We start from the raw sequence: 18,185 nt of genomic DNA, 5'->3' as shown, positions 1-18,185 counted from the left end.
TAGGCATATTGAATGCTGATCCGGGACATTATAATCACAATGGATTGATGGGACAGTTTAATGGCTGTGTAATTTAAGTCTAGGCATTCAGTTGTTTTTAGAAGTACTTCACAACGCAATTGTTTGTAACCTCCAACATCCGAGTTTAGAACTGTTTAAACACTTTTTCCTAAGGCAAGCCATTTCTTCAAGACATCCCTAACCAAATCTAATCTTAACTCATTCTGAGGTAGAGTTTGTTAGCCAGTTTTAAGTGCTGGTCAAACATCGCCAGCCTCCATTAGAGCGGCGAACTCCGCCTTCAGTCGGCTGAAAGTCGGGCTTGGACAAGAAGAAAAACAGGATTATCTCCCCGGCGAGTGAGTCATGCTCGAGCAAATCCCCAGCTGGGTCACTCGCTCGAAGATAAATTGGCAACACGCGTCGCAGATGGCTCTGCAGATCCCGATCCCCCGCCTTCGAGCCAACTCTCTTTCTTTCTGGCCAAATCCGAACCAGAAACCCCTTTCCCTCCAGCTGTTCATGATTCAGTTTCGGAGCTCGGCTTGCGTTTCCTAATAGATGTCTTGACTGCAGCGCTCGACGGTTAATTGTCTTAAGATTGATTAACTTTCGACAGAAAAATAGAGCTGAATGGCAAAAGGATTCTTCTCGGGGCTAATGGATACAAATGGTAATAGCAGGCCGACTTAGCTGGCCACTGGTTTTGCATCTATGGTTTGACCGCTGGCTGTGTTCGTGATGTAGACAATAAGAAATTGATTGCTTCTCCTCCAATTTATGACTCAATCAATCCTCTTGGCCAATTGCAGCTTGCCAACTACACCCCAAAATTCGGGCAATTGTAGTTTGATTTTTCGCTTGCAAATTGGCCCAGAGCAAATTAGTGCAACCTTTTTGTGTGTGCTTTGATTTAGTTTCATGTTTTGTTCGGGGCTATAATTTGCTTAAATTTTCAGCAAATTTTCGTGATTTCTTTTCTTTTTTTTTTTTGGGTGCGGCCATTATTTGTTACAGGAATCGAACATGTGTCAATCACTTTGAAGGCTTTGCGTGACCAATGTTTTCAACACCTCTCAAAGCAAAGTTGTTTTGGCTGCTTTGGGGTTCTTGCCTTAAACTTTTTACTTACCTGTTTTTTCATGCCTGTTTATTATTGTTTAAAAGCGTTTAGGTGATGTGTTAATCCCAAACAAAATTAGAAAATAAATAACCGAAGTGAGTATGAAAAATTATGCATACACCAAAAATACATTTAAAACTTGTTTGACTTAAGAGATTGACTGTTTGTGCAGTTTAGAAATAATAAAAAGACAGCCTTGGGTTTTTGCTGTGGCCTTAATGTGCTTAAATTATGATTAACAAATATTGTGTTTTTAACGATTTTTCTTCTTGTTCTTGGGAACTTACAAACTAAAATGAATTTTATGATACAATATATATGTCAAGTTTCATGTGCTTTAAATTATTAAATCAATTTGCATACGAAAACAATACTTAAAATACACTTTATTTAATTAGGACTTCCTTGGCATTATATGCATAAATTATGCTTTCTTAATATCTATAATTACTTTGAAATTACTGTAGGGTCTGACCGATTTTCCACTTGGGTTTTCACACACTTACCTCAATTATCCAGAGCATCTTTCCCATATATCATGAGCGTGAGAGTGTCGCTCCATTAAGGCGCTCAATTACAGTTAAACCGGAACCAGATCCAAGTCATCGACGGGTGGTCCTCCACTCGAGGAAGGCCTTTCATCAAAAACCCCTTTAAAGTGGGTGGCCCCCTGCAGGCATGGCCCTTACAATTTACTCATTATGTGAAATCGATACCAGCATTTAGAGTTTTTTTTTATTGATGAGATTTCGTGTCGATCGGCGTGAATGGTAGAGCAAATATAATCAAGCAACAAATTTCTGGGGAGCTCCAATAATGAGTTTCCATTTTTCACTGCTATTGGCTTATTTTCGAAACATTTTGACGCGTTTTGCATTTGGCAAAAAAAAACCAGTTAAGCTGTCGTGCCCCCTGATTTATGACCTGCAATTAAAGGCGGCGAGGAAAAACTCAATTCAATTTACGTTTTTTTGGCTCGTGTTGGCTGTAATATTTATTTTTACTATTCCGCCGATCGGATGCCGCATTGTCTCCTAAATTATTTTCTCACACAGCAGCTGGCTAAAAGGGTTGCCAAGTTTTATGAGTATATTTGTTTTCCCTGATTATTATTTCGGTTGTGGCTGTTATTTATAGCGACAAATGCAGGGCAATGTTTGTGTTGCTCCACCTTTTGTCTACATTTTAACGGAGCTATTTTAAAGTTTTTAAATCTTTTCAAGATTGTGGTATTTGGCTCGAAACATATTTCCCAGCGCTGGCAATCGGAACTGATTTATGAATTATGCTGACGATGAGTTATAGTCTATAACTCTTTGAAATATGTTTGTTTTAATGGAGATTACCACATTTCCTTGGACTCAAAAGCATAGAATGTTCTCTTAAGCAGAACCAGTTCGTATTAAGCTCTCTAATTCGACTATAAAACCCGTTTGGATATCCATGTACTCCACATTACAAATGTCCAGCGCATTTTCATAATTAATTATCTTTTTCTCGGCCAGAAATTAAATTACGACCACGTGCCAGTATCTATCATACGAGCTGTCAGCGCTACTTAATCGCACTATCTGAGTCATGGACGTATATATTTTTTAACATTTCTCTTTGTCTTTTCTGCTCGCATATTACTTGCCTGTATATTTTTCCTTTCTTTTTTGTTTTTCGCGCCAAGAGGTTAAAACCATTTGACATCTTGTGCATCGTAATTACACTTAACATAGCTTTCATAGTACAACGACTGCGACCAAGACGTGCAGTTTAATTCAATTAATCCCCCGAGTGACACTAATCGAATCGATTATACACATTTTTAGTTCCAGCCCGACATAAGTTGTCTGGGGTCGAGAAAGGTAAACGATGTCAAGTGGCTTAGATGTTGTGATTAGAAGGGGACAATAATTACATTTAAATTCAGTAAACATTGTAGTATGATTTACATTTGTGAAAATACAAATATTTACTAACAAGCACTATGATTTTTCTGAATTATTCTTCCACAAATTTATGTGTGCTTTTGGCCCAAAAATATTTATCCGTGATTTATGCAACTCTCTTTGCTGCATTTATTAATAGCACGAATTCCCGCTAGGTTATCTTAAAGATCTGATTCTGCCACCCCTCCTGCAGTGCTTAAATTAATTCTGCGCCATTTGCAACCCACATGCACATATATATATACGTACAGAAAAGTATATATAAAGCGACTTACCGATCGATTCCATTCCATTTGGCTCCGTTTGCTGCCTGCATTGTTAATTTAACGCTCTCGGGCAATTGGACTTAAGTTCGATGTAGCAAGCACGCCCGTTTTAGAACTGATTTAATTGCAATTGTGCGGCAGACATGCAATTGTTATCAATACACCGCCACACACACCCTCGGGGAAAACTGGAAATGCGGGCTAATCCACACCCAAGTTTAATTAACAAGTGTAATTGCTAGAACTCCGGATGGAATAGGGGGCACTGCTCCCTTTTATTAATCACGCCAATTGCCCAAAAGAGTCGGACAGATGTCAATAAAAACCGCAGACGGCGTCTTGCCCCAAATGACACACATTTTGCTGCGACATGGAAAATGGGAAAATAAATGCGTGACAAGTGAAAATGTTGCGTCTTCGCGGCGGCACCCCAGCAACAACACTTCATCCATGTTTATTTTTAATAACACCAATAACAACAGAAACAGTTTAAGTTTTTCTTTTTTTTGGTTTTTCTGAAGAGTCACGGCAATTTAATGTCGCTTTGGACAGGAAAGAGAAGAAAAAGAAAAAGAGAGAGGGACTAATTTTTAAGCGTCTGACATTTATTTTGCATGACATTTCACACACACACTCACACAAACAGGCACATATGGGAACTTGGGTGTTGCACCTCGTTATCCAGGGAATTGTCTCCACTTAGAATCAGATCGTTAGTTAATATACCCTTTAATGGGGAATTGCCACTTTAAGTTCACTTTGTTATTTATTTTGGTTTGTATCAATATCAAAAATTAAGTTTAAATGAAAGGTAATAAAACCAAATTGTTTTATTCTTTTATATAAAATTTTGACTAAAAGGGTATTTAAAATTCTTCCAATCGAATGTTTCTTCTGGCTTGTTGCTTTTCCCTTTGTCTGCTACTTTTCGTTGATGCTTTTATTTTGGTCCCCAAATATTAAGCAATTTAGCCAAACACAATGTTTGTTCTTATTTGGCGCACTCTCTTCGGCGCCTTCGCCTCGAAAATCTTTCTCTCCCGATTTTCCCAGTGTTTTCGTCGATTTTCGAGTCTGTCGCGCATGTTTCCAACTGAGAGGGTTGTTGTTGTATTTGTTGCTGATGGATGCCCCACGGCGGCAACGAAATTTCTGTTGCTCTACTCGAAATCAGTTCGGAAATTGCCGGCGGTCAGCACATTTACTTTGAACAGCCGCGGCGTGAACTGAAAAGTTCTCATTGAAAAAGGCATACGACTTATTTGAACTTCCCAATCGGTCTATATTCCACAATTTTGAGAGAACGTGTGTGTCCGTGTTTTGTTAATAAAATTTTAAATCATATACCCAGGAAAAATTGGCATATTGTCTGAAATGTCTGGGAAATTTGCTGACCTAATCAAAGTATTTATAGAATGATTGATGAGCAAGTCTGTGGGAAAGTACTTATTATAAACAAAATTGCAAAGATAACAATGTAAATGGAGTGAAATCTTTATAAATAAATAAATAATGAAGTGAATAAATACATAAAAAATTTACCAAGTGAATAAAAATAAGAAGAGCTAAATGAAAATGATTCTCCTTTATTTTACTGACACTAAAACGATGGAAACCTGGATCCATTTTCACAACATTGGCGCCTCATTTGCTTTAAGCAACCATAAATCTCGCATCTTTTTAGATCGCCTATCCGGTTGTTCCCCCATTTCGCCATTTATCACTTTTAATTTGGCCAATATGCAGTTCTATGAGGCAGAGAGGAAAGTAATTGCAACAATAAAATAAATATAAACAACTGCAGAATTGGCAAACCGAATCCGTTGTAATCTTCATATCCGGCTTGTCGCTGTCTGCAAACTCTGCAGATTTACTACAGCTGCAGCCCCCATTTTTCCCCCTCAGGGATCACTTTTTGCATCATCATTATGGTGGAGCCTCTTTAACAAGAGCTGCGTGTGGCAGGCAAATAAGGGGAGTTTTATTGTGTGTAGGAAGTGGAATTGCGGGTTAAAGGGGAGTCTGGCTCTCAGCCGCTTCCTTGTTTGACGTTTTAATTGCATTGTTGATGGATTTCACTGTTGACACTTTCCTTTTTCGTCCCATAAATTGTTAATGAACTTTTAAGCTACAATTGTGGAGCCAGTTTGTCTGGCGTTTTATATGGAGTACGGCAAAAAAGTAAAACAAAATTTGGAAAGCAAATAAGTGGTGTTTTTTTTCAAGAATTAATAATTGCTTTTGTAAAATGCTCCATAAGTTTTCCCACTGATTTTAAAGAGAAAATTGCCTGTGAAATGCGAAGACCAAGTTAAATATCTTAACTAGACCAAACATGGCCGTCTTCCGTTCAACACCTCATTAGGGCGGCTTTTCGACGGAGGCCGAAAACGACTTTTAATTGTGCCCACTGGACATACACAGCCGCTGCCTCTTTGTGGCAGGAAGCACGATGTGTCCAGAGGGTGAACATGATAAATGCCTCGGCCTGTCTAATGTTCTTTTGCCACCAAAATACTTTAGACGGAGCCAAGCTCGAGCAGAGCAATTAAGTGGCGGACCAACTGAAATTGTCATTCACCGTTTGTCAGGGGAAAATATAAGTAAAGCACTTAAATAAAGCAGCAACAAGTTGCGGACTAATTAAATAATTGAAACATTTATCGTGGGAGTTCGCGAAGACAATGACAAAGAACTGAATTTGTGCAAACGAAAAGTCAAACAAATAAAAACAAAAGAAAAGAGATTGTGAGATGTCGCAATTCGAATACACCTGCTACACGGTGCCCGAGGGTTCCACGGATGATGATGACGAGGAGCTGGGCAGCAATATCACCCTGGAAAACAAGGATCAAGGATCGGACTGCACCCTAGAATCGGATGCCACGACCACAACTTCTTCCCTGGAGCGTCATATATATCGGAACCAATTTCGCTGCAGCAGGAGTTTTGGTCCCCAGAGGGTCTCTATGCCAACTCTGAGATCCAGTCGATCCAGGGAGATGACTCCCCAGTTGGGAATGTACCATGAGGGTCCGGATCGGGATCCTCAGTGGGGATACTTTGTGCCCCTATCGCCGAATTGTTTCTTTAGTCCGCCAATGCAGAGGAGGCGTTATAGGTGGGAAAATAATATAATATGTATTTATTTAAGAATATTTTCAACTATCAATTTAGTTCTACATTTGATTGGTTAACATCATCTAATAAGGTACCATTATTCTCTTATCCTTGCAGGGAAAAGGAAAACGATCGCAATCGTCGGGCTGTCAGTTATGGCGGCGACGTTACCTCCTCCCCCCATTCGGCGACGATACCCCGAGCTGCTCCCCGGCGGGTGGCCTTGATGAAGGAGCCACCCCCGCCGCCACCCAAACCACAGCTGACCTCCAAAGCGGACTCTGTATCCCATCTCTCCAGCAAGTATCCCCAATCGGAGTACAATCTCATCCAGAAGATCGACTCGAACAGCACTCTGACTGCTCCGGCGCAATATCAGCCGCAGAATTTCTATGCCAACACCGGAACTATTTCCTCAACGAATGGCTATGGATCGCTGTTGTGCCACGCAAGTTCAACGACCAGTCCTCTGGCGGTACGGAAGCGGGACAAGCTGCTCCATCGGTTCAGCGATGCCGCCACCCTGGGCAGGAAGCTCAAGAAGAAGAAGAACACGAACCGCACCTGCAGATCCATGACGGAGGCCATCGAGATGCTCGCCGATCCCGTCATCGAGGATGAGTTTTTCGTAAGTAGATACATCCACTTTTAAATAAGTTTTTCTGGGGATTGTTATTATATTTTTTTGATTCCTTATAAAGATATAGTTACATACCATAGGCGATTTAAGAGTTCCTATGTATTTCATTTTTCGTGCAGGTGTGCATTTTAAATAGTTATCTTTTGGTTATTGCCCCTAAACATCTGCCCCCTTGAACAATTTGCCATTTTAGGGGGTGTATTTGTTTGGCTTAAGCCCTTCATTTCGTCTCATTTCACTCGGGCTCAGTCCACCAGTCAGTCAGCTTTATCGCAATCGCTTTTGTTTTTGTGTTCTTCTCTGGCTGGAAACGTTATCCGTTGGAAAAACGCTTGTGTGTCTGGTTGGCTCTTCAAATTCAATGGATTTTGTTCAGTTTAGTTCGTATTTGAAGCTCGTCGCGTTTCGAACGAGAAAAACCCACGAAAAAAATAGCTGATATTCGTAGGCGGAAGTGTAAGAAAGACAAATCTCTGAGACGATAACGTTGAAAGAATAGGAAGTTGACCGATTGAAACTGAGAAGGGCTATTAAATTAAGTGGAGTGTTGAAAGTGATAAAAGAGAAGGGAACCAGTTTAATGTATTCATGAAAAAATACCATTTTTTTGTTGATTTCTTTAAGGTTTTCACAGTACTGATATTGATAACAATCAATTAAAATCAGCTTTTGATATGATACTTAAGCTTTTTTAACTTTAAATCCCTAAATCGCAATTTGACCCCATTTGAACTAACCTTGAAAACGCATTTTCCATGCTGAACTTAATTCAGTAAAAAGGGGCGTCAATAGAACTATCAAAAGTTCAATACACTGAACACAGACCCTTTGCGTTTTCGCAATGCTTTTGGCTTACAAGTTCGAATTGGGGTCGAGCATGGCTAAGCCACAATTATTTGCCAAATCAGTCTTTAATTAACCAACTCAGAGCAGACGGATTAGCATAGCTCTCTTCGTTCCCCGCCTTACTTATATGACAGCCCAGTGCTCTGTGACAGTTCAGGAAGACGAAAGTGTCTAACAAAACAAGTGGCTCGAAAACTGTGTCAATACTTTGGGTTCGAAAAACAATTTACCTTGCGCAGAGACAACGGCTTGAAAGGTGAACCCCGACTAATTGGATTGGCAGTGCGTGCCTTCCAGCAAACAACAGAAAAGCAGAAAAAGTTGTTGCAATAAAATCAAACAATTGCAGTGGAAAATCGAACGTGCTGTGTGGCGAACGTGTTGGTCGCGTAAAACCATTCAAATCGAATAATTTTAATATTTTCTGTGAGGTTTTCATTTTATGTGGCAGCGTTTAGGCGCGGTGAAACAAAATTGTTGCCTACTCTTGTGCGCTGAAAACTAAAAAGGCTGTGAAAGTAAATGCAACGAAAATCATTGCATATTTATGTGCGACTATCAAATTTGTTTACCTAAACAACTTAAAAAGCAAAAAGAGTTTAAATATATGAAAGAATAATAAATACATGTAAATATTACAAATATGGCATTTTCTAAAAAAAAAAACAAATTATTACCTTTTATTTTATATTTCTAGTACCGAAACTGCCCATTTTTAATGAGCCGTTATTTTACATGTAGAAGTTATGTAAAAACATTCAAGTGTGTATATTTAAACTCTTCTGATTAAATTTTTGTGTTTTCCTTCTTGAATTTCGCGCATCACAAATAGTTAGTAGCATAAAAAATAATACGACTAGTTTTCCGAGAACAAATAAAAAAGAAAAAAAGTTACTTTGGTGTCGACCGTGACAGGACTCGAACCTGCAATCTTCGGATCCGAAGTCCGACGCCTTATCCATTAGGCCACACGGTCGCTTGGTTCAAGCTGGCTTAAACTCGAAAACATTTGATACGTGCGCAGGCAATTCAACAGCACAGGGGTGGATTTCAAAAGCAAACAAAAAGGTTATCGGGGTGCAAAGTATAAACGAACGGAAAATTAAGCGAAATTATGAAGCCCAGCACTCGACGCCGCAGTTTCAAGACGAAACCCCCCAAATCGAATGTGTACAACCCGCTGGTTCGCTATCGCCCGACCGCCTATGTGCGAAATGGAATTATTGGAGGTGGCGAGGGTCCCGGCGCGAATGGACTGTACCAGATCAATGATAGGGTTTATACCACCAGTAAAATGTTTCTGCGCGATGGCTACATGTACCCCCGCCAACCCGGCCAGCCCATGGATCCGCGCTACCCCCTCGAGCTGCACGAGTTCCCCCAGCAGTTTGGGGCCACGGGTCTGCAGTTGGTCAGCACTCCCAAGGTGCACATAGCCGGGGAATATCTGGCCAGCGAGCAGCAGCAGCAGCAGCATCACCAGCAGCACCAGCAGGTGCAGGAGCAACAGCAACTGGGCAGAAGAAAGGCCGCAGCAGCCGCCGAAATAAATTTGGCAAATCAGGTTTACTGGCTGGGCAAGCAGAAGTCGCGGTCCAGATCGCGCAGCAATAGTGTGGGCAATCGGAGCATTACCAGTTGCATAGGCGGCGGCGGAGGGGGTGGCGAAAGGGAAAGGGAGTCGAATCGTGACCGGGATCGTCCTTACATACGCAACGTGGATGATCTTCTGCAGGCGCTGGGCAAAAGGGATGGGGATGCCAACGGTAATCTTCTCGAAACTGCATCCACGCATTCTTCAACTCAAAGGAGACGCTTCAAGAAGGTGAGAGAATAAGGATTGAAAAATATATATCCACATTTTAACAGTCAAGAAATATATTCTTTATACTAAATACCCATTATTGGGTAGATTATTTCCGTTCTCCAATAACTTCCAATAAAGTAAAAAAAAACTTTTGACGACCGTGACAGGACTCGAACCTGCAATCTTCGGATCCGAAGTCCGACGCCTTATCCATTAGGCCACACGGTCAGTTGGAAATTCCTTTAAAATAGGCTTGATAATAATAAAAGCCGAGCCTTAGCAAAGCCAAGTTCAAATAGGAGAGTTTTTCATTTAAAATTTCGAAATTATCCACCCAGATGTATGTTTCCACCTAAGCAATCAATCACCAGCACATTGCATTACTCTTGAGCAACCCACGAATTTGTCAACCGGCGTTGCAACACTTTCAATTGTCGCTGTGGCACCTTTTTTCCGTTTGGCCACCTTAATTACATTGGCGGCTCTACGAATGTGATGTGGCTCGTTCCGCCAGGTCATCATCACTCATCACTCACCACTCGTGGCTGGTTGTCTGCGTCTGCAGTGTCCAGAATGAAGGCAGTGAAGCCTGCCGCCCCTGGGGTGCGTCTGCGCAAAAATTAAAATTAATGATGTTCAAAATTTCGCTGGGGGCTTTAATGGAAATGGGATGAAGAAATAAACGAGGTGAAAGAGTCGCGAAGGAGGAGGAGCTGGTCAGACGGAGGTAGCTGCTAATTTGGCATCCTCAAACACACCTGCCCCAAAAATATATTCACTTTGGCCTTTCAATTTCTGAAAAAGCCTCAAAGTCAAAGCTCGGCTGCGGTTCCTTTTACTTCTTTTAGGCCCTTTTCCTTTGTGCCCGTTTATGCATTTTTAACCCGATGCTGCTCAGGCTTCCATGACGATTCAGTCTTTTTCTCGGTTTGATTTTCTTTTTTCTTTTTTTTTGGTTTGTTTTCGCCATCGTCATTAGTGGATATACATATAGTTTTTTTTTTTTTGGCTTAATTCTTTGTTCGCTTGGGGCACAATTTATGCGCTTCTGTTTCGAATCCAGGTTCGGACTCTGAGAAGCACTTGAGTTTGAAAAATTGGTTTCGTTGATTATGGTCGTAACAGTGGACTCAAATATAAAGTAAATAAATCGATATTAAAATAAATAAATGAATTATGAGTTCTGAGAATTCAAATTTTGTAGACAACTTAAAGCAGAAGAATTAATTGGCTCTGCATAAAACAAATTTGAGTAAATTCCGTATAATTATCCAATAAATGCAAACCCAGTGTAGTTCTCCTCCGACCGTGAATCAACTTCCGCCGTGTGTAAGAACCCATTTAGAACTCGAATGAAATGAAATAAATTGCAAGTGGAAGCCCAAATGAAAAGAGCATACATTTATCTCTTTAAGTTCTAGCTTAGTAGGCGGGTCGAAAGGGTTAAGGAATTTAAGCCGAAATGCTGGCAGATAAATCCATTTGGCCGGAGGAAATTTATTCAGTGTGACTGGCATATGCAGAAAAAACAAAAAGTGAATACAATCGCAATTCAAGCAAGGCCCTCTTGGGGACTTCCCCTTTGGCTGCAGTGGCTCGTAAATCGAATAAAACACACGGCTTCGTCGCCCTTTCCACAATGTGGCATCTTTTCAGGGGCAACCTTGTGGAAACGAAGAAAGTTGGAAGAGCAACTCGTTAAAAAGATTTTACAAATTTCCTCTTACCGCCAGTTTTTGTCTTAATTTTGTGCTTGGGAGTCACGTGCCACAATATTTTCGAAAACGAATTGCTGCAGCTGATTATAAATGCAGGGCAGAACCAACTCAATCAACAATGGGAAAAAAATTGTGTGAAAGCATAAGGAGGTGCAACACTATATATTTACCACAACATAAAAAAGCAAAATATGTACCTCAATATAATACTTAAACAAACTGCATTTTTTTGATTTTTTAAAACAGGGTTTCTGCAACCTATAAATTTATCAAATTTATTTCGGTCAGTACTTCCATTCCCCGCCTCCTCTAAACTGTAATGACCGGCAGCACTACCAGGTGTCGTAATCTTCGACATCAACATTTTCGTTAGACCAAGCGGAACAACAATTGTGTCAAATAAATAAACACAAAAAAATTATAAAGACACGCCGACAATTTGAATCGTTGCACGTGCTCAACTGCTCGAGGAAAACAAAGCAAAGAAATCCAACAACACGAAGAGTGATAAAGTAATTGCAGTGCATTAAGTTTTTGGGTAATTGCTTCACATAAGCCAGGTCATTAACGAAGACCCGCCCAAAACATGAAAATCATCGTCTCAAAAACCGTTTATTTTAATTGAAATTGTAAAATAAAATACAAAACTTTTTAACTGCGAGCACGTTATCGGCCTCCTACCTTCTGATTTTCCAAAACTGATTGTTGCATCAGTTTGTTTAATGTACTTGCAACATAACCTAGGTTAATACAAACCTATTTGACCCATGGTTCTATTTATTATGGGTTTTAATTTTTAGTTCTTCCACTTTTCCCTTATCATCCTCTTAAAGATTTGATTACTCATCAGCCACTTGAGAAAAGGAAACCATTTTTGTTATTTTTTGGGTTGGACTTGGCGTTTTTGAAATCAATTCAAATTCCTCTCCATTTAAATCATCCACATTAAAGTTTATGGTAATGAAATTCCGAGGCCTACCTGCAAATTGAAAATGTATAAATTTATGTGGAATAACGCCTTGCAGCCGGCGACTGACTCATTGCATTTTCATTGCACTTTTGGAGCCATCTGTTGGACTCCTTTTTACCTGTTTCCGAAGTTCCTTGGCCATTTCGCTCATTGCAAATTTACAGCAGCTCTGCCAACAACAACAACAACCAACATTCCTATAAATACCAACTTCACACTGCCGCAATGCCAACAACAACAACAGCAAAGTTTTTCTTTTATCTTTGATTGCAAACTTGAACAGCAACAACATCTGTGCAACTCCTTTGCACAAAGAAAGAGAGGCAAGCAAAGATTGCTCCTTGCTTTAACCCTAGAATACCAGAATCGAAAAATATGAACCAATGATAAAGATAAATATAAAATATAAGCAACTAAATAATTGTATTGAAAAGGATATAAACTTAAAAGGGAGAATGTATCGAAGTTTTAGGGTTAACAAAAGGAGTCGAAATCAAAAGGCAAATCCGAACTGAAACCCGTTGCCAGTGCTGCCCATTGGCAGTAAGATTTTGTAGCTTTGTCGCCCCACCACACACACCACATTCGAGCCATTTGAGTGAGCCAAAAGTCTACACACCTGTACTCACACAGAGATAAACGTGTCCAATAAAAAGGTCCAAAACCGGGTTGCCAGCGAAAAGTTGCCGGGCAACATTTTTCGCTCATGTTGCCAGCAACAAGTTTACGTTTTGTCATCTACCTGGCCAGGTGTGAGTGTGCGTTTACCTGGCTCACATGCACACACACATACACTTGCCGCACTTGAGTATGGGTGAGTGGGCATTTTTGAGCATATTTCGAACTGAACGTTTTCCACGTACGTTGGTCGGCTTTTGCTTTCTTGAGTCTATTTCAAAAGTGGCCAACGTTTGCTGGCGAGTGGACGCGATTAACGGACGAATCTTTTCATATATACTCGAATATCGCGCCGGATTCTTCAATATTTTTTGTCTTCGCCCCCTCGCTGTGATTTCGATTCGATTCGTTCGTCCATCTCGCTCTGTCGCACACTCGTGTTCGTTTTCGTTGGGGGCGCCTGTACTTTTTCGAACTTTGCCGATTTTGGTTTGTCACGCGCGCGTCTCGCGTCTGCAATTAATTAACCAGAAAAAAAACCCACGAAAATATCCAACGAAGATTACACGAAATAACCCCAAAGTAAAATGTAATTCAAGTGTCATTTGTGTGTTTTTGCCTGTGGCCAGTTAAATGTTTTAACAAAGTGCCCCCCGAAACCTGTTTCTGTGAAAATCTTGGATTTACATTTCTGCAAACGAGATTTGAAATGTGCAACATGTGGCAATAGTGACTGCAGCAACCACAGTAACCTCCTTTAACGCGCAAATTAAATAACTGTTGCCAAAATCGAAATGGATATAGTCAGCGGATCGGCGTCGGGCAACCAGCACGTCCTGCCAAACAATCACTTTCGGCATGAATCATTCCAGCAACAGGTAAAGGCCAAAATTCCAAGGAATTTGGGAGAGTTTTTTGAAGCTGTTAGCAAACACAATTGCGAAGTTGCCAAAACAATTTTAGCATTTGAGGTTGAACTCCAAAAATCAACTTGGATATTCGAATTTAAAATTAGTGTTGGCTTAATTGTGGTTTCAAAATGATTATTTCTCCCTCCAGGTCTTCGCTTATAGAATTTGATTATCGTAATTAAATGTCATCATTAGCAGCAAAAGTGTCAAATTAAATATATCAAAAATTGTTCCTCCAGGCTAGGAAAACACTGAACACAATTTAATTAATGAACTTGAAGAAACACATGTAAACCAGGCTTTAGACCATCCTTTTCCCCTCCATGTTTACCGCTCATTAGTGAATCAAAATATGTTTACACTCTTTATTTGCTTGAAAACTCTCACCTCATCAGCAAAAAGCCAAGCTGAATGAGGAAAAAAGTGCCAAGTTTGCAGTAAGTGAAATGCATTGAAAAACTCGAGACGAGGAAACTTTTTATGGCAAGACAAACCCCAGCCATAAAGGTTATAAAGAAAAGAAAATCACGAACATAGTTAGAGGTTTTAGCTGAGCAAATTGACGGCTAGACTGATGCCAAAAGTTTGATAACCCTGTAAAACGCCTCTCTTTTCGCCGGAATCAATCAATCACAAAAATTGCGACTGATAAAATCGAAGGAAAAGCCGAAAACCAAAGGAAACTCTTGATTAACATAAAGTGTGTAATTCCACATGGCAGGCTCTGATGTAAAATAATTAACAAAGCCACAAATTACCGAAGTGGAGTGAAAGAGAGGGAAATATCCAGTGAGTCGAGGACCTCAACCTGTTGGCTTACCTGTCCGCATCGTAATAAACATGGGCCAAGAAATTGCCAACCCAAAAACCCGTAGTCGTTAAATTAATGAATATTTTGAAAGTGAAACTTTGTTTCAGGTTTTCGAGAGTTTTCTGAAAATGAATGTGGAAACAGCTTTTGAATATTTCAGATAGCCAGGCAGAGATAGGAAAATTTGGTGAAAGAAAAGCTTTTCAGGCAGATAGTTTTTAAATTCTTTTGTGACAATAAAATTGTTTATAATTTTAGTCTGATATTATGGTGGTATGTAAAGATTTTCCCCTTCTTTTTCCCGTTCGTAGATCAGCTTGGTTAGCATAAAAACTTGACATTGCCTAGTCTAGACTTTGAATGGCATTCACTTTTTATTTTAAGCTCAAGACCTGCCACAATCTGAGTGCGGCGCTTGGAATGCATAATTCATGGCTGCAAATAATAATAACAATATGGTTGTATTGATTATAAATAACCGACATGACTTGGTCACATTCCACGGATTCTACGCCGTTTTTATGGCCACTCACTGATGGCGTTTAGATGATGCTGGCTAATGACTATTTATGAGAATCTTTGATATGCAGATGCTATAGAAAGTGGAAGTCTAATGATCGGGCTTGAGAAATATAGATAAAGCTATATGTGCTATCTAAACCCCCCTAAACAAGCCTTTTCTATCATATTTTCCATTGCCAGGTTCAGATATCCCATATTTATGAAGACATTTTCAAGCACCTTAAACCGCAATTTATGCTCGCCGCTGCTCAAGTTTGTGAAATCCTTTAAACCGATTTCTGGAAAAGCAAATACAGCAGGCCCATAAAGAATCTCTACCACCAGATCGCGGGGAAACCAGTTTCACATGACCATAAAAAAGCGAGAAAAAAGCGAACTCGGCGTTCGATCTGGAAATAAAATAAGAGAGCCAGAACCACAAACACGATTCGCGGCCCTAAGACTCGAGAACTCTCCAAGGATTGAGTTCCACTCAGTTAAAAATAAACTCGAACTCGCTTCGAAAGAAAGAAAAAGTCTTTGGCCAGCATCCAAGTCAAGTTGTCCAACTGGTTTCTGGCTTTTGCTGGCTAAGTAAACGATAGCCGGTGCCCTTTGGAGACTTTTCCCCCCGCAAACCCCCCCGTCCCCCAAAAACCGCTCCCTAATATAATCTTTATTGTTTTTGTTTCTGCTGATCGAGCGACGCGGGTGTTGGTTTTCGTTGTGTTTAACCCATTGATTTATATTGGTAATTTAACGCCATTATTCTGCAGCTGCCACTCGGAGTTTGGAAAGTTATCTAGCCACGAGAGGCCATGAACTGCATTGAATCCGCATTGATCGCCCAATTGAGTGATTTTTGAACAAGGCTTTTTCTGGGGCCACGGGCCCTTCCCATATTTGAACAATTACCCCCTGGCCCCCTTGAAAATCCGCTTGTATCTGTATCTGTATCTGTATCCGTATCCATGTCTACTATATATGTCTTCGCCCAGTTGGTTGCCATGTCGAGCCGCATAATTGTTTGGGCCTGCAATCGGAAAAACCCTTTTCCACTTTCCCCGCTCGCCGACTGCAGCTGTAAAATTGTTAATTTAGCTTCTGTCTTGTGTTAGTCACGTGAGCTTCAAATTAACTTTTTTTTTTTTTGTTGGCCCCACTTTAATGGAGTCATTTTATTGTAATTAACTTGGTTTTCCATGGGGGCTGGGTTTCATGTGAAAATTTGATTGAAAACAAACGGACTTCGGCGGGGTTCGAGTTATGTTTTCGTTGGGGGGTATTATTTTATATCTTTTCTTATCTGCAATACATGAACACCATTAACTTTGTTATTTTAGTTTGTATTTAGTAAAGTAATGAAGTAGACTTTATCTATTAAACGTGGATAAATTTGTAAGTGATAAATGATGTTTTTAAAATTATAAAAAACCCTTGAAAGTGAAAATAAATATGAATATACGTTGATATCCGATTTCACCTTCGAATAGGAAACTAGTCCCACCTGCTCCACTTCTCAGAGGCATGGCAGAAAGTACAAAAACATATTTCACACAACGTTTACGCAAAACGATCTTATTAAAAGCCAAGATTTATTAGCGTTTGCAAATGGAAATCCGAAATCAAAAGCGACAATCTAGATAGAGCAAATAAAACCGGATTTTAAGCCAGAGTATAGCAAAACAAAACCCCATCAGGCTGAGATATGTGTGGTTCATTCAGCAAAGAGTTGCATAGTTTAAAAGACTCCAAAAAATGCACAATAAAACATGTAAAATGCGTTGAGAGCTGCATTTCTCGGTGGCCAAGACTTGTTTTTTTTGGCGGCTTACGAAACCAACTTGGCTGAAACAAACACTGAGCTTTTAGGTAGTAGCAGCATTGATTGGGAAATGAATGGACACAATTTGTAGTTGTATATTTGCAGTTTGTGGGTATACAAAGCCGACTACTTCACTTGACATGCGGCCCCAAACCACACACACACACCGCACCCAGTCTCAAATTCTTGACGATTGATTCATAGTAATGAGGAAAAAACCTGTTCTAAAGCAGAGACACACATTCTGCATACACCAAGAAAAAATATTAAAAAGAACATAACTTATGACTTCGTTAAATTCACATCAAATCAGGCAGAACCGTTCTGTCAATCAAATTCCATGCATAATCCAACACACCTGGCAGAATTCTGCGGTTTCTTGAGTCTTTTCGCATTTGCATTCAATTAGTTCTCCCTTTTCAAGCCCACTTGTGATTCATACTCCTCTTGATGTCATTTCAAAAGCTCTTTCTTCTCCTGTTCCATTTTGGGGTTTTCTTTATTTTTTTTACAACAACTTCCTTTGTTTCGATTTATGCGCAATATTTATTCGTTTGATTTTTCGATGTAAATATTATTATTTTCTGGCTGTCGCTTTTTGCCAGCTTGGTTTTTTGCCTATATGTACAAATGGAAAGCTGTCAACAGCTGATAAATGTAATTGGCTTTTTCGCTGTTTGCATTGTCTGTCCTTTTGTTTTCATTTAAGGGATGCAACAGAGATACAGAATTTAAATTAATTCAACTTCCACACTTTCCTTGATCATTACCTGATTTTCCCCACGTAAATGATCTATGTCATCGTCTAGACTCCATTTAATTATGCATATCTTGTGATTTGACACGACTTATGTGTGGGCTCAATTAGAGACGCCTCATTTAATTTCATAGCCTAAGATTTCCCATTCGCCTCAGTAAAATGTCAAAGTTGAATTTCATTATTTGGGTTTTTGTCTTTTGCAAATTGAGGAAACTACATGTGAAAGTTACTTTCGTGGGGAATATTTAACCTGAATAAACCAGAAAAGAGGCGAAACATGCTAACAAGCAATTTTGTATGCAAATCAATCGCCGGCTGAATAAAACATCAGA

The 18,185-nt window shown here is 39.9% G+C and overlaps 1 protein-coding gene and 2 non-coding genes across 14 annotated transcripts in view; 1 reads left to right on the top strand and 2 right to left on the bottom strand.

Annotated features, from left to right (window-relative positions):
• The window catches only part of LOC108099317 (tight junction protein ZO-1), an 82,662-nt gene that overhangs the window by 38,981 nt on the left and 25,496 nt on the right, over positions 1-18,185 (top strand). For 7 of the 12 annotated variants that reach the window (XM_017202729.2, XM_017202731.2, XM_017202728.2 and 4 more), the window contains exon 3: positions 6,564-7,074. In XM_017202729.2, coding sequence (XP_017058218.1) covers positions 6,564-7,074 — 511 coding nt within the window. Of the gene's footprint in view, positions 1-5,864; positions 6,448-6,563; positions 7,075-8,742; positions 9,758-13,316; positions 13,924-18,185 lie in introns of those variants that run through there. The other 5 variants (XM_017202732.2, XM_017202734.2, XM_017202733.2 and 2 more) reach the window with 5 other exon arrangements.
• Trnar-ucg lies at positions 8,836-8,908 on the bottom strand. Its single transcript has one exon. It is a non-coding gene; the product is annotated as a tRNA-Arg (tRNA).
• Trnar-ucg lies at positions 9,895-9,967 on the bottom strand. The gene has a single exon. It is a non-coding gene; the product is annotated as a tRNA-Arg (tRNA).

The sequence above is a fragment of the Drosophila ficusphila genome, unplaced genomic scaffold, assembly GCF_018152265.1.
Source record: "Drosophila ficusphila isolate 14025-0441.05 unplaced genomic scaffold, ASM1815226v1 contig_791, whole genome shotgun sequence".
Taxonomy (NCBI): Eukaryota; Metazoa; Arthropoda; class Insecta; order Diptera; family Drosophilidae; genus Drosophila; species Drosophila ficusphila.
This window is presented reverse-complemented; position numbering and strand designations above follow the sequence as displayed.